General features: G+C 41.9%; 1 protein-coding gene and 1 non-coding gene across 3 annotated transcripts in view; both read left to right on the top strand.

Moving 5' to 3' along the window:
- Positions 1-24,550, top strand: part of EPB41L4A (erythrocyte membrane protein band 4.1 like 4A) — a 324,982-nt gene that overhangs the window by 125,349 nt on the left and 175,083 nt on the right. The window contains exon 1 of one of the 2 annotated variants that reach the window (XM_066274044.1): positions 20,597-20,643. The exons of the other annotated variant lie outside the window; for it this stretch is intronic. Within the exon in view, the coding sequence (XP_066130141.1) occupies positions 20,641-20,643 (3 nt within the window). The 5' untranslated portion in view covers positions 20,597-20,640. Of the gene's footprint in view, positions 1-20,596; positions 20,644-24,550 lie in introns of those variants that run through there. 2 annotated transcript variants of the gene reach the window in all.
- Positions 74-149, top strand: TRNAC-GCA (transfer RNA cysteine (anticodon GCA)). Its single transcript has one exon. It is a non-coding gene; the product is annotated as a tRNA-Cys (tRNA).

Raw genomic sequence — 24,550 nt, 5'->3', positions numbered from 1 at the left:
AGACACAGAAGAGGATAAGCTTAATGAATGGGAGTTTTGACAGTGACGAGGAGTTATATAAATTTTATGATGGGCCCTGGCCAGTTGGCTCAGTGGTAGAGCATCAGCCTGCAGTGCAGAAGTCCCGGGTTCGATTCCCGGCCAGGGCACACAGGAGAAGCGCCCATCTGCTTCTCCATCCCTCCCCCTCTCCTTCCTCTCTGTCTCTCTCTTCCCCTCCCCGCAGCCAAGGCTCCATTGGAGCAAAGATGGCCCGGGCGCTGGGGATGGCTCCTTGGCCTCTGCCCCAGGTGCTGGAGTGGCTCTGGTCGCAGCGGGGCAATGCCCCGGAAGGGCGGAGCATCGCCCCCTGGTGGGCGTGCCAGGTGGATCCCAGTCGGGTGCATGCGGGAGTCTGTCTGACTGTCTCTCCCTGTTTCCAGCTTCAGAAAAATACAAAAAAAAAAAAAAAAAATTATGATGAATAAAACTTGAGTTCAATAATGTAATATCTTTTTTTTTTTCAAATTTTCGGCCCCACAATTAAGGTGCGTCTTATACATGGAAGTGTCTTTTTTTTTTTATAAATAAATTTTTATTTTAATGGGGTGACATCAATAAATCAGGGTACATATATTCAAAGAAAACATTTCCAGGTTATCTTGTCATTTAGTTCTGTTGCATACCCATCACGCAATGAGAGATCGTCCTCCGTCACCCTCTATCCAGTTTTCTTTGTACCCCTCCCCTCCCCCCTCCCCCTCGCCCTCCTTCCCTCCCCTCACCCCCCATAACCACCATACTCCTGTCCATGTCTCTTAGTCTTGCTTTTATGTTCCACCAATGTATGGAATCTTGAAGTTCTTGTTTTTTTCTGATTCACTTATTTCACTCCGCATAATGTTATCAAGATTCCACCATTCTGCTGTAAGTGGTCCGATGTCATCATTTCTTCTAGCTGAATAGTATACCATGGTGTATATGTGCCCCATCTTCTTTATCCAGTCTTCTATTTTTTTTTACAGTGATTAAAAGCCTTTAAGCAAACTCTTGGCCAATACAGCAAGAATCCATAAAAGAATAGTGTCCTTAACATGTTCACCAAGTCCAAGTTGGCCCCCTCACCATGCCAAATCCCTGAAAAATGCAACCCAACCACAGTTCAGTCTGTTAGGAGCTGTCACAAGGAGCAGGAGTCCAGGAACAGTCCACATCCAGGAAAAGTCTGCATGGCACTGGAATTGTTGTTACCATTCTATACTTTGCAGCTCACGTCCAAGTCCCAATGACCGCTGCTTCTAGCTGGTAATGATTCAGGTAGACTGGAAAAGCCATCTGCAGCATGCATGGATATGGAGCTTCTGTTCTCCTCTGCCTGGAGAGATGAGACCAGGTTGCTTTTCCCTGGAGCTCTGCGACTGTGGCATGGTAAAGAGATCCTTGGGATACACTAAGCTGGGTGGCAAAAGTAGATTCATAATAGAAGTTGTCAAAAGGGGGAAAGAGAGCTCTAAATTAGGAGTAGGTCCAAGCCTGAAATATGAGTGGGGCATTGAGGTAGGAGGGTTAAAGGAAACACTATATATTAAGCAAAGCAGCAGAAAATGGGACTATCAACACCCACAACAGAGATCTTTGAGGGAAGAATAAAAAACCTGACTATTCAGACAAAACATAGTTAAGTGGCCCTTGTGCAAATGAGATCAGTTTACCTGCTTCTTGGAAGAAATACCATAGGCTCGTCCACAGTGTCGTAGATGGGGCCAACGGTCCTGGGCACCTTCAGCCTTCAGTGGCCAACCCCAGCTTTCTGGGCAAGGTTAGGTCATAGGTGGCTGGAGCAGGGCTGGAAGAGACTGAACCCTCCCTTAGAGGAGCGAGGGGGAAGCCCACCTTCCAGTGTCCCTGTTTCCTCACAGCAGAGGCGTGTAAGCCTGGCAGGCTTTAGCTCAATGACCTTCCTTTCCACTATTGAAGGAGGATCCAGATGGCATCCTATGAGACCCCTTTGGGGCGTTGGAGCCTTTAAGGGTGTATCCTAAAAGCTGATAGTTCCCCTGATCTCTATTGGGCTTTTTCTGCCTCTAGGTATCTTAAAAGCCATGCTCAGAAGATCTCACTGAGGGGTTTGAGGATCCCCATCCGCCTATATAAATCTTTTCCATATATCTGGAGCTATTTGGAAAAAGACAAAACAGTGTTATTAGCTGGATCTAATAAAGAAGGTAGTAGTTTGCAGGCGAAAAAGATTTGGTGTCTCCTGTTCATCAGCATTCAGAAGAAATGTAAAATTTTTTTTTTTTAAGTGAAAAGCATGATATGGTAGACCCGTAGGAGTTCCAGGATATGACTACCCCCTTTAAAAAAATTTTTTTTTTAAATTGACCTTAAAATGTTTGCTGAGTACACTTTAATAATACCTTAACTTTAAAGATTGTAAGCATGATACAGTAAATGCTTTTGCTCCATATGCAGGAGCATTTTCAGTTTAGCCAGTTTAGGAAATCCAATAATAGAACAATGCATACAGACAATGATCTATAACATGCTTAGCAGCCTCTCCTGTTCTGACAGAGGTTACTATAGATCCGGAATATGTATCCACTGTAATGTGGACATACGACTGTTTGCCAAATGAAGGTATATGAGTAACATCCATCTGCCAAAGTTGTCCTGGTAGGGGTCCTTGAGGGTTAACTCCAAATGAAGGGGCAGTATAGGACCCCTTGGACAGGATTTCCCAATCTGCTGTGCTGCTTCCCGAGAAAGTTGAAACTGTTTACACCGGGCTGCAGCGTTCTGGTGATGAATAGTATGAGACTGACTTGCTCAGTCTGTCATGGTTGCTCCATATAATTTTCTTTTGGGTAGCTTGATCAACAAGGGCATTCCTAGGCCCTGGCCGGTTGGCTCAGCAGTAGAGCATTGGCCTGGCGCGCAGAACTCCTGGGCTCGACTCCCAGTCAGAGCACACAGAAAAAGCGCCCATCTACCTCTCCACCCCTCCCCTCTGCCTCTCTCCTCCCCCCTCCCCACAGCCAAGGCTCCACCAGAGCAAAGCTACCCCAGGCACCAATGGCCTCCGCTTCAGTTGCCAGAATGGCTCTGGCCGCAACAGAGCAACACCCCAGATGGGCAGAGCATCCCCCCCCCCCCCGTAGGCATGCCAGGCGGATCCTGGTCAGGCACACGCGGGAGTCTGTCTGACTGCCTCCCCATCTCCATCCCCAGAAAAACACAAAAAATAAATAAATAAATAAAAGAAAAAATACAACAAAAAAGAAAAGAAAAGAAAAAAAAAAGGGCATTCCCTTGTGCTAAAGCTCCAGGTTGCATGGAGTGAGCTTGAGTATGTCCTATGAAACATGGAGCTCTATGTTGACACATAAGTCTTTGAAAAAGGAGGAACTGCTGAAATAGTTCATCAGCATTTGTCCCTAAGACAGCAGTCTTTATAGTGGAAACACCATAAGTAAATATTTGCTGTCTGTCTATACATTAAAGGGGGAATATGGCAAATGCTGAAAAGCCATGATATTTGTGCACCTCCCCTCCCCCAACCCCTTCCCTCTCCTCCCCCCACCCTGTAACCCCAACACTGTTTTCCATGTCTCTGAGTCTCATCTTTATGTCCCACCTATGTATGGAATCATATAGTTCTTAGTTTTTTCTGATTTACTTCTTTCGCTCAGTATAATGGTATCAAGGCCCATCCATGTTGTTGTAAAAGATCCTATGTCATCATTTCTTATGGCTGAGTAGTATTCCATAGTATATATATACCAAAGCTTTTTAATCCACTCGTCCTCTGATGGACACTTGGGCTGTTTCCAGATCTGTGCTATTGTGAACAATGCTGCCATAAACATGGGGGTGCATTTCTTCTTTTCAAACAGTGCTATGGTTTTCCTGGGGTATATTCCTAACAGTGGTATAGCTGGGTCAAAAGGCAGTTCGATTTTTAATTTCTTGAGGAATCTCCATACTGTTTTCCACAGTGGCTGCACCAGTCTGCATTCCCACCAGCAGTGCAGGAGGGTTCCCTTTTCTCCACATCCTCATGAGCACTTATTCTGTGTTGTTTTATTGATGAGCGCCATTCTGACTGGTGTGAGGTGATATCTCATTGTGGTTTTAATTTGCATTTCTTTAATCATTAGTGATGTTGAACATTTTTTCATATGCCTATTGGCCATCTGTGTGTCCTCTTTGGAGAAGTGTCTATTCATTTCTTTTGCTCATTTTTGGATTGGATTGTTTGTCTTCCTGGTATTAAGTTTTAGAAGTTCTTTATAAATTTTGGTTATTAACCCTTTATCAGATGCAATGTCAAATATATTCTCCCATTGTGTAGTTTGTCTTTTTATTCTGTTCTTATTGTCTTTAGCTGTGCAGAAGCTTTTTAGTTTGATAAAGTCCCATTTGTTTATCCTGTCTTTTATTTCACTTGCCTGTGGAGACAAATCAGCAAATATATTGCTGCGAGAGATGTCAGAGAGCTTACTGCCTATGTTTTCCTCTAAGATGCTTATGGTTTCACGGCTTACATTTAAGTCTTTTATCCATTTTGAGTTTATTTTTGTGAGTGGTGTAAGTTGGTGGTCTAGTTTCATTTTGTTGCAGGTAGCTGTCCAATTTTCCCAACACCATTTGTTGAAGAGGCTGTCTTTACTCCATTGTATGCTCTTATCTCCTTTGTCAAATATCAGTTGTCCATAGAGCTGTGGGTTTATTTCTGGATTCTCTGTTCTGTTCCATTGATCTATGTGCCTGTTCTTATGCCAGTACCAGGCTGTTTTGAGTACAATGGCCTTATAATATAACTTGATATCCGGAAGTGTGATACCTCCCGCTTTATTCTTCCTTTTCAACATTGCTGAGGCTATTCGTGTTCTCTTTTGGTTCCATATAAATTTTTGGAATATGTGGTCTATATCTTTGAAGTAAGTCATTGGTATTTTAATCGGTATTGCATTGAATTTATAAATTGCTTTGGGTAATATAGACATTTTAATGATTTTATTCTTCCTAACCATGAGCACGGTATATGCCTCCACTTATTCGTATCTTCCCTGATTTCTTTTATCAATGACTTATAATTTTCTGAGTACAAGTCTTTAATATCCTTGGTTAGATTTATTCCTAGGTACTTTATTTTTTTGGTTGCAGTGGTAAAGGGGATTGATTCCTTGATTTCTCTTTCTGACAGTTCATTATTAGTGTATAAAAATGCCTCTGATTTCTGACTATTGATTTTATATCCTGCAACCTTGCCGAATTTATTTATCAGGTCTAGTAGTTTTTTGACTGAGACTTTAGGGTTTTCTATATACAATATCATATCATCTGCAAATAATGATAGTTTTACTTTTTCTTTTCCAACTTGGATGCCTATTATTTCTTTTTCTTGTCTGATTGCTGTGGCTAGGACTTCCAGAACTATGTTGAATAAGAGTGGTGAAAGGGGGCACCTCTGCCTTGTTCCTGATCTTAAGGGGATTGCTTTTAATTTTTGCCCATTGAGAATGATGTTGGCTGTGGGTTTGTCATAGATGGCCTTTATCATGTTGAGTTATGTTCCCTGTATTCCCACTTTGCTGAGAGTTTTGATCATGAATGGGTCCTGGATTTTATCAAATGCTTTTTCTGCATCTATTGAAATTATCATGTGGTTTTTCTCCTTTCTTTTGTTTATGTGATTGATTTGCAAATATTGTACCAGCCTTGCATCCCAAGAATAAATCCCACTTGATCATGTTATATGATTTTTTTCATATATTGCTGGATCCGGTTTGCTAATATTTTGTTGATTTTTGCATCTAAGTTCATCAGGGATATTGACCTATAATTTTCTTTTTTTGTGTTGTCTTTGCCTGGTTTTGGAATCAGAATTATACTCGCCTCATAAAAGGAGTTTGGAAGTCTTCCTTCCTCTTGAGTTTTTTGAAATAGCTTGAGAAGGACAGGAGTTAGTTCTTCTTTGAATATTTGGTAGAATTCACTTGTGAAGCCATCAGGCCCAGGATTTTTCTTTTTTGGGAGTTTTTTGATAGCTGTTTCAATTTCATTTGTTGTAATTGGTCTGTAGGTTTCTGATTCTTCCAGATTGATTTTTGGAAGATTATATGATTCAAGGAATTTGTCCATTTCATCTAGGTTGTCTAGTTTTTTGGCGTACAGTTTTTCATAGTATTTTCTTACAATATTTTGTATTTCTGTTGTGTCAGTTGTTATTTCTCCACTCTCGTTTCTAATTTTATTTATTTGAGTCCTCTCTCTTTTTTTCTTGGTGAGTCTTGTTAAAGGTTCATCGATCTTGTTTACCTTTTCAAAGAACCAGCTCCTGGTTTCATTGATCCTCTGTATTGTTTCTTTAGCCTCTATGTCATTTATTTCTGCTCTGATCTTTATTATTTCCTTCCTTCTACTAGCTCTGGGCTTTACTTGCTGTTCTTTTTCTAGTTCTTTTAGATGCAGGGTTAAGTTGTTTATTTGAGCTTTTTCTAGCTTCTTGAGGTATGCCTGTAATGCTATAAACTTCCCTCTCAGGACTGCTTTTGCTGTGTCCCATAAATTTTGAGTTGATGTATGCTCATTATCATTTGTTTCTAGGAATTTTTAAATTTCTTCTTTGATCTCAATGTTAACCCACTCATTATTTAATAACATGCTATTTAGTTTCCAAGTGTTTGAATGTTTTTCAATTTTTCTATTGTGGTTGATTTCTAGTTTAATGGCATTGTGATCAGAGAAAGTGCTCGATATGATTTCAATCTTCTTAAATTTGTTGAGACCGCTTTTGTGCCCTTACATGTGGTCTATTCTAGAGAATGTACCATGAGCACTTGAAAAGAATATATATTCTGCTGTTTTAGGGTGAAAGGTTCTGAAGATATCTATTAAATCGAGTTGATCTAATATGTCCTTTAAGTCTGCTGTTTCTTTGTTAATTTTCTTTCTTGAGGATCTATCTAATGATGTTAATGGTGTATTGAAATCCCCTACTATTATAGTATTGCTGTTGATCTCGCCCTTTAAGTCCATCAAACTCTGCTTTATATATTTAGGTGCTCCTATATTAGGTGCGTAGATATTTATAATTGTTATATCTTCCTTTTGGATTGCTCGCTTTATCATTATGTAGTGATCTTTTTTATCTCTAACTATGGTCTTTGTTTTAAAGTCCACTTTGTCTGATATAAGTATTGCTACCCCAGCTTTTTTTTCATTTCCATTTGCGTGAAATATATTTTTTTCCATCCTTTTATCTTCAGTCTGTGTGCATCTTTTGATTTAAGGTGTGTCTCTTGTAGACAGCATATGTATGGGTCCTGTTTTCTTAGCCACGCAGCTACCTTATGTCTCTTGATCGGATCATTTAATCCATTAACATTTAAGGTTATTACTGATATGTAATTGTTTATTGCCATTTTTTTCTTTAAAACTGTATTCCTCTTTTGCTCTATTCTTTTTTTCTTTTGATCTGTTTATAACAAGTCCCTTAGCATTTCTTGCAGCCTTGGTTTGGTTGCAGTGAATTCCTTGAGGTTTTTTTTGTCTGTAAAGCTTTTTATTTCTCCTTCAATTTAAAATGATAGCCTTGCTGGATAAAGTAGTCTTGGTTGTAGGTTCTTGTTCTGCATTACTTTGAATATTTCTTGCCATTCCCTTCTGGCCTCTAGTGTTTCTGTTGAGAAGTCAGAAGTCATCCTTATGGGGACTCCTTTGTAGGTGATAGTCTTTTTTTCTCTAGCAGCTTTTAATATTTTCTCTTTATCATTTAGCTTTGGTATTTTAATTATGATGTGTCTTGGTGTTGGTTTCTTTGGGTTTCTCCTTAATGGAGTTCTCTGTGCTTCCTGAACATGTGAAATGTTTTCCTGCCTTAATTGGGGGAAGTTTTCCACTATAATATGTTTGAACAAAGTCTTTATCCCTTGTTCTTTCTCTTCTTCTTCAGGAACCCCTATGATGCGGATGTTATTTCTCTTCATGTTGTCACAGAGTTCTCTTAGAGTTTCCTCAGACTTTTTGAGTCTTTTCTTTTTTCTGCTCTGCTTCCGTGCCTTTATTTATTGTGTCCTCTATCTCGCTGATTCGATTCTCTGCTTCATCCATCCTGCTTTTAATTCCTTACATTGTATTCTTTATTTCAGATATTGTATTTGTCATTTCTGTCTGAACCTTTTTTATTATTTCAATGTCCTTTTTTATATTTGTTATCTCTTTATTTAGGTTTTTGTAATGGCCATCTATGGTTGTTCTAATATCTTTGAGCATCCTAACAATCGTTTTTTTAAACTCTGCATCTGGTAATTTGGTTATATTTGATTCACTTAGGTCCTTTTCTGGGGCTTTCTCTTGGTTTATTTGTGTTGTATTTCTCTGCCTCCGCATTTTCTCTTCACAGGAGTGGCTGTGATTATGCGCTTGGGTGCACAAGCGTTGGTGGCCTTGGCCTTTGCACCGCTCCCCGTGTGTGACGTTATGCTCGGTCCTGAGGGCACTGGCCATCACCTTTGCTCAGCTGCGGGTCTCCGCCTGTTTCCGGGCTTTCGCCCTGCCCTTGTAGGAGAAGCCCGCTCAAGAAACGGCTGCTAGCCTTGGATCTACCGCCGGGCAGGACTGCGTGCCCAAGCTCAGCTCAGTAGCGGAACTCTGCCTCTTCTGGGCTTTTGGCTCCACCCCCGTTGGAGGAGCCAGCTACCAAGTCAGATTGCAAGCCTTGGGTTGCATGGGTGGGGCAAGGCTGTGCTCCTGTGCCCTTGCTCAGGGGCTGGTTTCCACCCTTTCCGGGGTTCCCGCCCTTCTCCCGCAGGCTGGATTACAAGCTGCCGGCAGCTGAGCTTGACTGCTTTTGCACTCCCCCTTCTCCCCAGCTGGGCAAGATTGAGCTCACACCTGAGCCCTGTGGTGGCCAGCTGGCTTCCGCCCCTCCCAGCAGAACCAGGCTTTTGTCTCCCGCTGCCGCCCACCCTCCGGCGAGCCCTCTGCTGAGTGGGTGGGGGCGTTGCAGCTCGGACCCTAAGACTCACTACTGTAGACCCAAAAGCTCCCTCCTTCTATGCGACTCTGCTCTGAGTGCCGCGGGGGAGCTTGTTTGGCTGCTCTCCTGCTTCCCTTTGCTGGTATTGCTGTTTCCGGGGGAAATATTCACTTCAGCTTTGGGGAGTGACTCGTCCCAGGGGTTAGGGTGGCTATCTCCCAAAATGTTTCTCCCTGTGCCTCCTAGATTACACTCTCTTCCTGTTACTCTGGCCCCCTCCTCTCTCCCCGTCCCCAGGAGCCCCGGGTGAGTGGTTGTGAGAGAGATGTTGTGTGCGGACCCTTTAAGAAGGCTCCTGGGTCTGAGAAATCGGACTCTCACAAACAGTATCCTGACTTGTTTCCAGCTAAATACTGTCCTTACGCCTTTTCTAGGCTCTGGGGCTGCAGGCTGGGGCTTTGTTCCTGGGGCTCAGGACCCTTCCCCCTCTGCTAAACTCACTTTCTGCCACGCGAGTCTCACCCTGCTGCCGTTCGCTCCGGGGAGCTGGGCAGCCCTCTCCACGTTTCCACTTTTCCTACCAATCTCTGTGTGGCTTCTTCAGTGTTCCTTGGTTGAAGAGTCCTCTTAGTTTAGTCCAAAGTTGGTTTTTCCAGATGATAGTTCTTAAAATTAGTTTGTAATCCACTTTGGTTCTGGGAGGTAGATGTTGGTACGTCGGCCTACTCCAGCGCCATCTTGTCTCCCCTGATTATGTCCCATGGAAGTGTCTTATTCATGGGGAAATATGGTACAATTGAAACTTTTACGTTCTGTGGTGTCTTTGAGTATCTGATGTGGGCACAGAGGGCCAAAATCAAGAAGCAGAAATGTTTTTTTCAGTAGCCCTGTGACTTTATGAAAAGCGTCATCACCAGTGCAGTGACCTGGGAAGACTGACGGCAGCATGTAAGGGGGACCTGGAATAAAACCTTGAAAACCAATCCTAGTCCAGGACATGTGCACCCCCATGTCCATTGTAACATTATTCACAGTGGCCAAGACAGGGAAACAACCAAAGTGTCCCTCAACAGACTAGTGTTTTAGATAGTGTGGTCAATGCAGTGTAGGTATTCGCTCTTATTCTGTATGCGAATGTCGCTCAGGTACCTCAGATGCAACATATTCAGGTCGGAGTCATCATCTGCTCCTCCAGACATGCTCTTTTTCCTAGGTTCTTGAGAGCAGGGATTTCCCAGAATTTATATAAAAACTATGTACCTATGTATAATTTTAGATTGAGAATAAAAATTTTACCTTAAGTTTAAATAGATGGAAAGTTTTGTCCTATAATAAATACTGACATGGTAAAATCTGTCATATTACTACTGAGTGTATTCAATAAATCCATATACAGTGGTACCTGGACACACGAGCACTTTAAATCACGAGCAATTTGAGAGACGAGCAGTCACTTGCGGGATTTTGCTTTAAGTCACGAGTGGATATTTGAATCACGAGCTTCCGCCACCCTCCACTAGATGGCCTGCTGAACGTCGTGAAAGGGAGGAACAAACAAACTTCCACGGAAAGGTTTTTGTTGAAATGGCCTCTAAGTGAAAGCGATGAAAGTGTGGTGAAAAAGCCAAAAGTCAGTGAAGAAAATGATGACTGTTGGGCAAATGAGTTTGTAAAATTTCTATTTTCTGCATTTGCTCACTTTATTGTTAAAAATAGCGCTGGGCAGTTGTCTGTGAAATTGCTACCATATTTTTCCCTCCATACAACACAATTTTTTCCCTCAAAAGTGGAGGGGAAAATGCCTGTGTGTATTATGGAGTGAAAAATACAGTATTTTATTAAATATTTTAACATACCATTTGGTTCAGAATATTTTTTTTCTTATTTTTCTCCTTAAAACCCTAGGTGTGTCTTATAGTCAGGTGCATCTTATGGAGCGAAAAATATGGTAATTACCTTCCTGCTTGGGAAAGGCTATTGTTATGCTAATGATGCTGGAGTAGGGGTTTTGTGCCAAAAAGTTTTGAAAAGAGCAGAGAAGGAGAAGGGGATGCAGAAGGACGCTATACAATTATGATTAAGCAAAGTAAAAAATAGCAATTAAGTTTAGCGATGAAGTTACATATCATACATAGTGTATAAGTTAAGTTTTACAATTAAATGCAGCATTAAGTGTGTAGAGAGTAAGTTATGTTAAGCCAGGGGTCCCCAAACTTTTTACACAGGGGGCCAGTTCACTGTCCCTCAGACCATTGTAGGGCCAGACTCTAAAAAAAACTATGAAAAAATCCCTATGCACACTGCACAGATCTTATTTTAAAGTAAAAAAAAACAGAATGGGAACAAATACAATATTTAAAATAAAGAACAAGTAAATTTAAATCAACCAACTGACCAGTATTTCAATGGGAACTATGCTCCTCTCACTGACCACCAATGAAAGAGGTGCCCCTTCTGGAAGTGTGGCGGGGGGGGGGGCGGATAAATGGCCTTGGGGCTGCATGTGGCCCACGGGCTGTAGTTTGGGGACCCCTGTGTTAAGCGATAGCGCATGAAATGAAAAGCTCCTTTGCCAGTCTCCTCCCCCTCCACCAGCATCTTCACCTGACCTTGAAGGTAAACATACTTCATAAACCAGTTTATTTCTTTACATTCTCTCTTATTATGTATATATGTATATATATGTATTTGTTATTTATAAAGTACATTTCATTATTTAAAAGCATATAAAACAAAAAATTCATGTGGTTTTTGGGGGCTGGAACAGATTAATTGCATTCCATTAATTTAAATAGGGAAATTTGATTTGACACATGAGCAAATTAAGTCACGTGCTTGGCCATGAAACAAATTAAACTCGTGTGTCAAGATACCACTCTATCAGCAATTTTATATTCATCAACCTTTAAAATAATATATATGAACAAGATGTTAAGGCAGAATGTTTTTATTCCTTTATATTCTTAAACTTGTATTTGTTTCATGTATAAATTTCTCTTTTATTACATTTTTATCAAATATATTTATCCATAACAATAACGTACATATAATTAGATTTTTTTTTTTTTAATATTTCTGAAGTGAGAAGCTGGGAGGCAGAGAGACAGACTTCTGCATGCACTCAACTGGGATCCACCTGGCAAATCCACCAGGGGGCGATGCTCTGCCCATCTGGGCCATTGCTGCATTGAAACCGGAGCCATTCTAGCACCTGAGGCAGAGGCCATGGAGCCATCCTCAGCACCCAGGCCAACTTTGCTCCAATGGAGGCTTGGCTGTGGGAGGGGAAGAGAGGGACAGAGAGAAAGGAGAAGGGGAAGGGTGGAGAAGCAGATAGGCACTTCTCCTGTGTGCCCTCGTGGGAATCAAACCCTGGACTTCCACACACTGGGCCCATGCTCTACCACTGAGCCAACCGGCCAGGGCCTAAGTAGAACTTTTAAAAGTTTATTTCCTGAGACCTTAAGTCTTTACTTGTTATTTGGTCTTAAGTGTAGTTATTACCATGGTTATCAGTATGCAATGAATTAAAACAGCAAAATATTATGATTTTAATAATCATTAAACATAAAAAGTAAACATTTATTAGAAATGCATTTCAATGAAATGAATGGGCTGGCGGGGAGGTGGAGGAGGGTATGGGGGAATAAATGGCAATGAATGGAGAATTGACGTGGGGAAACAAACACACAATAGGTGTACAGAGATATCTTGTAGAATTGGGCACCTGAAACATATAATTTTGTTAACCAGTGTAACCCCATAAATTCAATTTAAAAACCCCCAAAAATTAGAAAAGAAAAGAAATGAATGGGACTTGTCTTCATTAATCCAGGTAGGCTTGGAGGATTATTATATATTCTTGGAATGAGATAGGGTCGCAGCAACAATTTTGTTCCTATTTTTTTAAAATATGAGCACTGCCTAGCCTAATTTACTGAAATAGGGAGATAGAAAAGGAAGGAGTTTGATAAAGGACGATCACTCAATTCCTTCAACTCCTTCTGAGTTTTATGGCAAAAATCACAGTGATTTGTCATCTAAAATGATTTATAATAATCTATCAGGCACCTCAAATGAAATGTTGTCATTGTCCCCTCTAAATCTTTGTCTTACTGAGGTATAATTGACATTCCCATTTTGTTACTTTCTAGTGTACAACATAATGATTTCATATTTGTATACATTGCAAAATGATTACCACGTACATCTAGTTACCATTCATAATGAAAACTTCCACGATTCACTCTAATTACTATTAAATATGTGATACAGTATTTACTATAGTCAGCATGCTGTACATTCTATCCCCATAACTTATTTATTTTTTATAACTGGAATTTTGTGTCTTTTGACCCCCCCTTCACTTCTTTTCTTGTGTTTCTGACAAAAGTGATTTCTCAGACCATTCATTGGGTCCTCCATCCATTTACTTGAAAGCAATGAACTCAGAACTGCTTGAATTTTAAATGATTTGTTAATCATTATAGTAATTCAGTTTCACAATTTCTGGGAAATATATTAAAGAGTGCTTTCTCAAGATTTATCAAAAGAGAATTATGTTGTTTTTTTTTTCTCTGCTTAAGGTATGTGATTTAATCCAATTTAGTTGGAGAGGATTAGGAAAATTAAAAGTTGTTCACTTGAACATATATTTGCCAATACAAGATTTTTGATGAAGCACTTTTATCTAATTATGTACCTTATATCTCCATCAGCTTTTGGAGCTGCAGTTCAACATACAACTCTTTGGCAAAACCAGTCATGAAACCCCAGTCTGCCAAACCAGCTTACTCTTCTGTCATTTGTTAATTTAAATAAAAATGCTAACATGTATTCAGTGAAAAGTATTTTACTTTGAAATTTTATTTCTGAGATAGATAGACAGATAGGGCATAGTGTTTTGTCACTAGAAGAGATGGGCTTTGATTTTGATTTTATCCTTATGGGATTCTTCCTCCTGAGCGGTGTACATGGTGATTATAGCTGAGAGATAGAAGTTGCAGGATCATTAAATGAAAATCATCACTCCCTCTGCTGCCCTACTGTATAATATATCTAAATTCAAAACAACCCAACTATGGAACAAAATACCATGTTTCTATCATCTTGTCTAATCCTTGCCAGAAATATGTTTAAGGTAGGAAAATAATTTGTGGTGTCTCTATTAAAGGCAGCTTTGCTAACATTGGTATTTTTAAGTGCTGCTGTGCTTCTACTCCCTGGATTTTTCACATTCTGGAGCACTGTGCTGTAGAGAGACTGAAATGGGCGGGAGAGTGGTGCTTTCTCCTTTAAGTTGGGAAAGGGGGGATTGTGGGCAGGGAGAGCAGCGGGAAGGAGAACTGACACCTTATCTCAGGTCTATTCTTTTTTTTTTTTTTTAATTTCTGAAGCTGGAAACGGGGAGAGACAGTCAGACAGACTCCCGCATGCGCCCGACTGGGATCCACCTGGCACACTCTGCCCACCAGGGGGCAATGCTCTGCCCCTCCGGGGCGTCGCTCTGCCGCGACCAGAGCCACTCTAGCACCTGGGGCAGAGGCCAAGGAGCCATCCCCAGCGCCCGGGCCATCTTTGCTCCAATGGAGCCTTGGCTGCGGGAGGGAAAGAGAGAGACAGAGAGGAAGGAGGGGGCGGGGTGGAGAAGCAAATGGGCACTTCTCCTATGTGCCCTGGCTGGGAATCGAACCCGGGTCCCCCTCACGCCAGGCTGACGCTCTACCGCTGAGCCAACCGGCCAGGGCCTCAGGTCTATTCTTAGGAAGCTCAGTTTTAGGAAAGACTGTGCAGGAAAGCGGAGGATCTGGGAATCAAGTTTCCTAAAACTACTTTTTTCCTTTGTGCCCTTCAGGCAGTTCTCATACCTGTATCAGTGAGTTGCCTGCATATCTGTCTGAATACCTTAGAGGTTGCTGTCACCGTCCCACTTGCTCAAACTAGGGTGTCATTCCTGAGTATGTCTTTCCCCTCGTAGCTAACCAGTCACCAAGTCCTGCCAGTACTACTTCTTAATAGCTGAAGTGACTGTATAATTCACCATCCAACCCTGGATACTTCTGAGAGCGAGAAGGCCGCTGTGAATAACTGAGCCAGGACAGCAGCTGTAAGCAGGACTTACAGTCCCTCACCAGCCTCCTGAGACTTGGTCTCGACCCCTGAGCCCTCGTTTCGGCTGCCAGCACTGGGGCTTCGATTTCTCGCTGGCTTGCTCCCTGGCCTTCCTGTCTTTGCTCTCTTTGTGTTCAGTGTTTTCCTCACGGCAGGTGTAGTTTTCTTTCAGAAAGGCAACTTTAATGATGTCTCCTCTGTGGCTTAACATTTTTTAATGGATCCCGAAAGGAACATTCGAATTCCTTCACCCGGACTCCAAGGGTCTTTCGAGGTATGTGGCCTTGGTTGCCCTGAGCTGCTTCTCTTGCGGTGGAACGCTTCAACCCTCCTGTGTGCTCCCCCCAGCCCACCGTCCAGGTGCATATGGCCACACCTAGCTACCTGCTTGCCTTTCATTTCAGCACAGGGCCTCAGAAGGACGTGGGTGCTGCTCCCTGCATGCACACCCGCCCTGTTCTCTTCTCTTCCTCGTTGTTACCTGGGCACACCTGCTCTTCTTACCCCAGTGAGATATCTCTCTCCTGAAGCTCTCCCTCACTCTGCACAAAGGCCCTGGGCTTGCTCCCATCACCTATTACAGTTACTACCTTGTATTTGCTTGTTAAGGGATATATCCAACCTGCCTGGAAATGCCTGAAAGGGGGGACTGTGTCCTGTTCATCACTCAGTTCCCTCCTCCTGTCACTGCCTGCTACATGATCTGTGGTATGAATGAGGAAAGCACTCCCACTGAGTGTGGGCAGGCTGCACGGAGGGGAACTGGAACAGCTGCACTTCCCTCGCCTCTCCTTTCCTCGTCTGCCCGCTGCCTCCTTGCCCTGACGGTCTTTGAGTTGACTGTAGGGTCCTATGGTCATCAGTGAAAGACCTCTCCTGTTGATTTAAACCAGATTTGATCTATATTTAAAAAAGAAAAAAGCTTTACTGAGATGTTAGGAACTTAGGTTGTAAATGTGTGGGGTTGTAAGGAACTACAGAAATATGACGTTCTTAGTATGTTGAGGTAGGGTCATGTGTGGTAGAAGAGAGTGTAAGGGGGTGTGAGTTCAGGTAATGTCCCTGGGAACTTTGTGGCTGTGCCACCCATAATTAAAAAAAACAAACAAAAAACTTGCCCATCAGAAACTGTATTTTTATAAAACAGTAAGTTTTAAAAAACTTTTTTCTCTATAGTTGATAAACAGTTTCTATTAAGAAAGGAAGAGGCCCTGGCTGGTTGGCTCAGTGATAGAGTGTCGGCCCAGTGTGTGGAATTTCCAGGTTTGATTCCCGGCCAGGGCACACAGGAGAAGCACCCATCTGCTTCTCCACCTCTCCCCCTCTCCTTTTTCTCTGTCTTTCTCTTCCCCTCCTGCAGCCAAGGCTCCCCTGGAGCAAAGTTGGCCCAGGTGCTGAGGATGGCTCTGTGGCCTCTGTCTCAGGCACAAGAATGGCTCCAGTTGCTGTGAAGCAATGCCCCAGATGGGCAGAGCATCGCCTGTAGTGGGCTTGTTGGGAGGATCTTGGTTAGGTGCATGCCGGAGCCTGTCTCTCTGCCTCCCTGCTTCTCAGGAAAAAAAAAAAAAAAAAGGAAGAGATGAGAGGCAGTGGGGAAAGGAGTAAAGAGGGAGAAATATGTATTCTTACTGATCAAATTTAATATCTGAAAAAAAAGAAAGAGAGAAGGGGGAAGGGGAGGGGAGGGGTGGGAAGGGAGGGAGGGAGGGAGGGAGGAGGGAAGGGAGGAAAAGGAAAGGAGGAAGGGAGGGAAGGAGGGAGGAAGGGAGGAGGGAAGGGAGGAAAAGGGGAAAGGAGGAAGGGAGGGAGGGAAGGAAAGGAGGGAAGGAGGGAGGGAGGAAGGAAGGAAGGAGGGAGGGAGGAAGGGAGGGAAGGAGGGAGGGAGGAAGGAGAGAGGGAGGGAGGGAGGAAGAAGGAAGATGGCCCTTGCCAGGTTGCTCAGTTGGTTAGAGCATTATCCTAATCTATCAAGGCTGTGGGTTCAATGTCCAGTCAGGGCACATACAAGCATCCACCAATGAATATGTAATAAAGTGGAACAATAAATCCATGCTTCTAACACTCTCTCTCCTCCTTCCTCTGTCTCTAAAATAAATAAATAAAACTTTGAAAAAGAAAGGAAGAGATGGTGTATTTGGGGAACTATTTTCTGTTTAAAGTGGATCTCTTGCTTCTGAGCACAGTCATGTGATGCAGCATGAGAAGTGCGCAGCTGGCACGCCTGGTAGAACCTGGGAGTGCTGGCGGGGGCCTGTCCAGCAGCCCTCCAGAGGTACGTGGCGCATTACATGCCTTCCTCGCTGGAGCAGCTGGGGAGCAGGGAAGCTTGGACTGTCCTCTGTTTCTTTGCTCTGTGTGTTGATTTTGACATGGATTGAAAATGCTTTTGAAGGACCTTGTTTTATTTAAAGTCAGCTCCAGAATTCTTCTTTTTATTTTTTAATTAAAAAAATTTTTTTAAATGTTTTTACTATTGATTTTAGAGAGCAATAGGAAGGGAGAGAAAGAAACATCGATTTGTTGTTCCGCTTATTTATGCATTCATTGGTTGATTCTTGCATGTGCCTTGACCAGGGATGGAACCCTCAACGTTGTGCTCTAACCTCCTGAGCTACCTGACGAGGGCCCTGGGACTCACCTTTAACTTAATTCTCTTATGGTTGTTTTTCCCCCCTTCCTTTTGCCTCTCAGATGGCTGATCACAATAGGCATGAAGGCATCTTGCATAGGTCATGTATAAGAGACTGTTGAATCCCATGGCTTTCAAAAATGTGTTGTTTTCCAGGTTTAGGGAGGTGAGGGACTGAATTCCATCTTGCATAGACTGTTCTTTCTTCAATAGTGGCACCCAGTGCCTTTTTTGACCAAAAATAAATTGAAAGGAGGAATAGTTAAAAATGGCGAAGTTGCAGATTCTTTAAAACAAAACTGTCAGAAATGGTAGAAATCTCACTATATATATATATATATATATATTTGTATATACAGTAGAGTATGCAGCTTTGCTTAGTGTTTTCTTGTCAATAAAATAGGTTTTCTGTGACCTACACCTTCTTAGTTGTGTAAGGAATATTGCTGGTTTCCCTACTATGAACATTTTAATAGCTTGTCCTTCTCCCTGGTTAAATCAGAGTGAGCTATAAGGAATGGCATTTTAGACAGTCGACAGAATGGATAGGAGAGCAATGGCTTTAGAGTTAATGATTCTCGGTATTTTCTTGATTATCATAAGAAATTAGTCTTTTTTTTAATCTAGAGGTTTGATACAAACCTTGGAGAAATTGACCTTTATTTAACCTCATTCTGAACCTTAAGAGGATTTTCTCCATGAATATAAAAAGAGATTTGATTGGGATATGACAGTAGCCTACTGGTAAAATGTATTTTATGTATTATTTATTATTTTGTCTTGAATTTTATATAATTTCAAATATGTTGCATGCACTAAAAGCTATGGTGACTAGTTTGTCTCTCTGTTGTAGGACCTGTCCCAGTAAGAGAGTTGCTCCAGAAATTGTTCAAAGAGAAGATGACAGGAAGAAGGAACGGTGGCACGAAGGCAGGGACAAATATCAGGGGTTCTTCAACCAAAAGAAATTAGAGAGTAGGAAGAAAGAGGGTGATGAAATGGGACTGGTAGGCAGAACCCACATTACTCAGGGCACAGCAGCCTGAGGCAGGTGGCTGGGGGATTCATATAAGGGCAGGTGGCTGGGGGATTCAACCGGAGAAGCTATAGGATCTGATTGAAAACTGGATTTTGGGATTGGAAGTTCTGTTTTGGAAGGATGAAGCTTAAGATGTCCAGTGGATATCTAAATGGAGATGTCAGGTCAGTAGTTTGGGCTCCTGAGAGGATTTAGTCACATTTAAGAGCTCCTAGATCAGGGGTCGGGAACCTTTTTGGCTGAGAGAGCCATGAATGCCACATATTTTAAAATGTAATTCCATGAGAGCCATACAATATGTTTAACACTAAACACAAGTAAATGTGTGCATTTTATGTAAGACCAACACTTTTAAAGTACAAAAAGTCTCTGAATTCTTTTTAATAACATTGTTATGCTGTTGCTAACCAATGATGAATAAAGTACTTCTTACCCTTAATGCAAGTTCTGATGCTGCATGGTTTTGCTGATGGCTTTGTAGTCTCATTGATACATGGTGAGGTTAAGCTTCATGCAGGTGTTGAGACTTCCATCCATTAAACGTGATCATAGGTTGGTCTTAACATTCTTTAGATGTGAGAAAGACTGCTCACATGCATACGTAGAGCCAAACATTGTTAGTACAGCAATACTCACACGCTGCAGTGTGTGGTATGTGACAGGAAGCCTGTTCCAAGTTTTGACCATCAGCTGGTCTGCGGGTTGAAGTTTTTTCATTTCTCCCCACTTGTGTTTGCTCGCCAACTCTGCTTGCTGTCGTGCAAGTCTTTTCAAATCTTCACTCAGTGACTTGAACTTATTCACCCACATGTCTGAGGCCTTCAGGTCAGCAGCTTGTAACTCAAAATCTCCGACAGAGACCCCGGGGATGTAACTCAGGTGGGCACTGTTTACTGCACACTTGTGTGGATGGGTGATGAACTTAAAAAGACAAATGAGCTCACGAAATTCTCCAAAGCGTGCTTTGAATGACTGCAGGAGATTAGATGTGAAGCCCACTAGCTGCTGGAGATCAAGATGTTGAGCAGGGTCACTTGCTGTGCATGCATCTTTAAACTCTACCAGTTTTTCAAAGTGTAGTATATGACCTGTTTCAATGTCGGTGATGAAGAGTTCCAGCTTGTTTTCAAATGCAAACACTGCTTGTTGAAGGGATAAGACTGTATTTTCAATGCCTTGCATTTTCACATTGAGCTGGTTCAGATGTTCAGTCATGTCCACGAGATTGTAGAACTTCAGGAGCCACTCAGTGTTAGCTAATTCAGGATGCTCAATGTTTTTCATTTCAAGAGAAGTCTGGATTTCACTCAGACAAGCCGTGAAATGGCTGAGCACCTTCCCTTTTGACAACCAACACACATTGCTGTGCAGAAGCAGACCAGGATAATTATTCCCAACTTCATCCAGCAGTGTTTCAACTGGTAATCATTTAAAGCTCAGGCAACAATAAAGTTGACCACCCGAATGACCAGCAACATCACCTCACCAAGTTGATCGCCACACATCTGAGCACAAAGTGCCTTCTGATGTAGGATGCAGTGAAAACTTAGGATGGGTCTCTTTTCATGTTCACGAGGAAACGTTATGAATTCTCTATTTTTCCCCACCATGCACGGAGCACCATTAGTATACACTGAAATAAGTTTATCCATGGGTAGATTTTTTTCTTTGTCAAACTCAGTGAAAGACTTGAATAAATCCTCCCCTCTTGTTAACTCTTTCATAGGCAAAACAGCAAGACTTTCCTCACGTAGTGTGTCACTGACAGCCTACCTTGCAATCACACTGAACTGGGATAAATGGCTTACGTCTGTTGACTCATCCAAAGCAAGAGAAAAGAATGGTGCTGCATTTATGTCCTTCACTTGTGTTGCCTCAATTTGATTTGCCATCACAATGGTACGATCATTAACAGTTCTTGCTGACAGAGGCATGTCTTTTATTTGTTTGATTATCTTGTCTTTATCCGAAAAGTTGTCAAAAAGTTCATTGGCAACATCAAGCATGAATGTTTTGGCATACTCCCCATCTGTGAATGGCTTTCTGTTTCTCACAATTGCTAAAGCACCAGCAAAGCTAGCCGAATTCCAGTCACCTTGTTGGGTCCAAACACGGAGTTGCTGCTGACTAGCTTGCACTCTGCAGAGTACTCTTGACATGCTTTCCTCCTGCTGTTCCCTGCTGGATATTTCAATGCAAATGTAGTATGGTGTGTGTCGAAGTGCCACTTTATATTTGATCATTTCATCGATGCAATTTTATAATTGCATATTAGACACACTGCAGAACCTGCTCTCTCCACAAAGGCGAATTCTTCTGTCCATTCCTGCTGAAAAGTACGATACTCTTATCTTTATTTCTTTTAGTCATCTTCTTCATCAAAAGGGTATCTGCAACTAGCTAGCTGACTACTTAATTAAAAGGAGGGAAGTTTATTTCCTGATTTTACAACGATCCGTGTACATTATGCATTATCCAATAAAAATTTGGTGTTGTCCCAGGGGACAGGTGTGATTGGCTCCAGCCACCTGCAACCATGGTCATGAGCGGTAGGAAATGAATGGGATTGTAATATGAGAATGTTTTATATTTTTAACATTATTTTTTTTTATTAAAGATTTGTCTGCGAACCAGATACAGCCATCAAAAGAGCCACATCTGGCTCGTGAGCCATAGGTTCCTGACCCCTGCCCTAGGTGTTTGTTTAAAGTTGTGAGACTAGATAAGGTCATTTAGGGAGAAAGTCTGAAAGTAGAAGAGGAGAGGCAGGACTGCCCTGTATGGCTATGCTGACTGTGTAGTTTGATTGCTCTAGAGTTGGGTGCACTGTATGCTGAGCAGGAATCTAGGTCCTGGTTACTTCGGTTGGCTTGCTCCTCTGTGCTGAAGCACATGGTTAGCTAAAGCTATATTTATATTCAGTTACTAGAACAGTTTCAACAAACCCTAACTTAATCGTGTATGTGTCTTAATTACTATGGTTTCCAGAGTATGTCAGATTTAAGATTTGATTTCAAGATAAAATAATTTTATAATCTAAACATGATGCCTATTCAGGTGTTGAAAATATGTAGATAGCTCCTTCAGTTAAAGCAAAATGTAGATGAAACTTTGTGCAGAAGAACTGAAATCTCCTGAGCAGCACAAAGTCCATACCTGACAGTCCACTCACAGGACGGAGCACTTTTCTCATAGAATTTATCTCATAGAATTGTTTCACTTTAGGAAGAAATCCAAACACCTGGGATATGAAATGCCCTGGCTTCCAAGAGACTTAAGAACAGCCCATTATATATGCATTTATAGGGTAGCCCCACTAAAGATAGTCACAGCTTGGCAGGAGGGCATGTTGAAGAGATGATGTCTGGGTTCCTAGGAAATATAAAAGTGAGTCCCTATTAGCCAGTATGGTTCCAGTAACAAAAAAGCAACTTATGCCTGACATCTTTATTTGTGACAAAAACTAGTATATTTGGAATTCAGGAAGATATAAAAAAGTGTATACAGTATATTTTTTTGGACTAAATGGAAAATTGATGGTTAAATTGAAAGATGGTTTAGTATAGTTGGTTACCCTTAAGCAAAGCGAATTGATTTTTAAAAACCAATTCAGAGGTTTCTAGGTATGTCCCAGGGCTTACAATACCAGTACCTGGGATGCAGCCAAAGAGGGCATGCTTGTGAAATTCACAGATGACACTAATGCAGGAGGAACAGCAAGTATGTTGAATGAAAGAGCAGAGATCAAAGCATTCCTGTTACTCATTGCTGTATAACAAGGCACCTCAAAGTTTAGTGGCTTTAAATTAGGCCAACATAAATTTTATTTATGAATCCGTGACTGGGACAGGGCGTGGCAGGGACAGCTCATCTCTGTACCACTTAGTCTCAACTGGAGAGGCTTAAAGGCTGGAGGATGCAGGCTTCCTCAGTCTCAGTCCTGTGTCTGAGGTGGGTGTTGGCCTGGCTGGACTGGGGTTGGAGCACACACGTGTGGACTTTCCATGTTGATGTTTGGCTTCCTCACAGGGCAGTGGTAGGGTTCTTAGTACCAGAATCTGGAGGAAGATAGAGAAGGAGGGAGTGGTAGAAGCTCTATCACCTTTTATAACCAAGTCTTAGAAGTTAGAAAGTGTTACTTTTGTCTGCTACTGATTTGAAGTGAAGAGAAGGCCAGCCCACAGTTTAAAGGGGAGTGAGATTAGATTATACCATCTGATGCAAGGAATGTCAACTAATTTGCAGATGAGCTTTAAAACATGAGAGTCTGTCTTCTGGACAAAAATTATTTATACTCTTTCTGCATGTAAAATATACTTATCCCTGCCAAGACTTCCCCAGATCTTATTTATTAGGTCAGTGGATTCAGACTTGAGGTCTACAATCTTAATTGTTCTTCAGGTTTAACCCCTTAAGCCTAGTTCCTCTTGATCTGAAGACCTGTGAATGAAAATGGTAAGAAAGCTATATCCACGCTCCCTGACCCCCATCACCACCACCATTCATCATATAGTGATGGGGCACACACAGGATAAAATAACTATATAGACACTTCCATTTAAAACACGTGGAAGGGCCTGACCTGTGGTGGCGCAGTGGATAAAGCGTTGACCTGGAACGCTGAGGTCACCAGTTCAAAACCCTGGGCTTGCCCAGTCAAGGCACATATGGGAGTTGATGCTTCCTGCTCCTCCCTCCTTCTTTCTGTGTCTCCTTCTCTCCTCTCTCTAAAATGAATAAAAAAATAAAATAAAACACATGGAAAATGGAGGCACACAACAGTCACTGCTTAATAATAGGTCTGAAAAGTAGCCAGGCTCATGTTGCCCTTGCTTTGATTGGAGCTGGGTTTTACTGCCTAGGAGTTGTTCACTGTGATGTGATGTTCATACTCTGTTCTCTGGACTTTTGGTTCTTTCCATTGAGTTTTTCTTCCATTTCTGTAAAAAGCAATGTGTGTTTTACAGCTCAGTAGAATTCTCAGCCTGTTGTTTGCTTGATGAAGATGGGGTTCCAAAGTCTTCTTGTCAGGGTATAGTGGTCTGTCCTCTCCAGCCCAAGCTGATACATCTTTAAAAAAAAATTTTTGTGGATTTTGCCTGACCAGGCAATGGCACAGTGGATAGAGCATTGGCCTGGGATGCTGAGATCCCAGGTTTGAAACTCTGTGGTCGCTGGCTTGAGCGCAGGCTCACCACCTTGAGCACAGGGTTACCAGCTTGAGCATGGGATCATAGACATGATCACTCGGTCTGCTGTAGACCCCCCAGTCAAGGCACATATGAGGAAGCAATCAGTGAACAACTGAAGTGCCGCAACTATGAATTGATGCTTCTCATCTCTCTCCTTTTCTGTCTGTTTCTGTCTGTCTGCCTGTCTCTCTTTCTCACTAAAACAAAACAAACAAACAAAAAACTTTGTGGATTTCTTAGGGATCGATTTATAATCAACTTTATTAGACAAAGATTGCTTTAAAATAAGTACCTCTGTACTAATAATGATGTAAGGATCTCCAAACCTGTAAAGAATCTTTATAAGATTTCATTTGAGCCCTGACTGGAAAGCTCAGCTGGTTAGTGCGTTGTCCTGACACGCCAAGATTGTGGGCTTGATCCTTGGTCAGGGTACGTAACTACCAATGAATGCATACATAAGGGGAGCCCCAAATCAATATTTCTCTCTCTCTCTTAAAAAATCAATAAAAAAAGTAAAAAAAAAAAAAAGACTTTATTTGAGTCAAACTGATGACAGTTGCTGGGAAGCAAGATCTCAAAATCTCCCAAGAATGAGAGTTTTGCAGTTTCTT

Source organism: Saccopteryx bilineata, chromosome 4, assembly GCF_036850765.1.
Source record: "Saccopteryx bilineata isolate mSacBil1 chromosome 4, mSacBil1_pri_phased_curated, whole genome shotgun sequence".
Taxonomy (NCBI): Eukaryota; Metazoa; Chordata; class Mammalia; order Chiroptera; family Emballonuridae; genus Saccopteryx; species Saccopteryx bilineata.
Note: the sequence above shows the minus strand (reverse complement) of the source record. Positions and strands in the feature narration are given on the sequence as shown.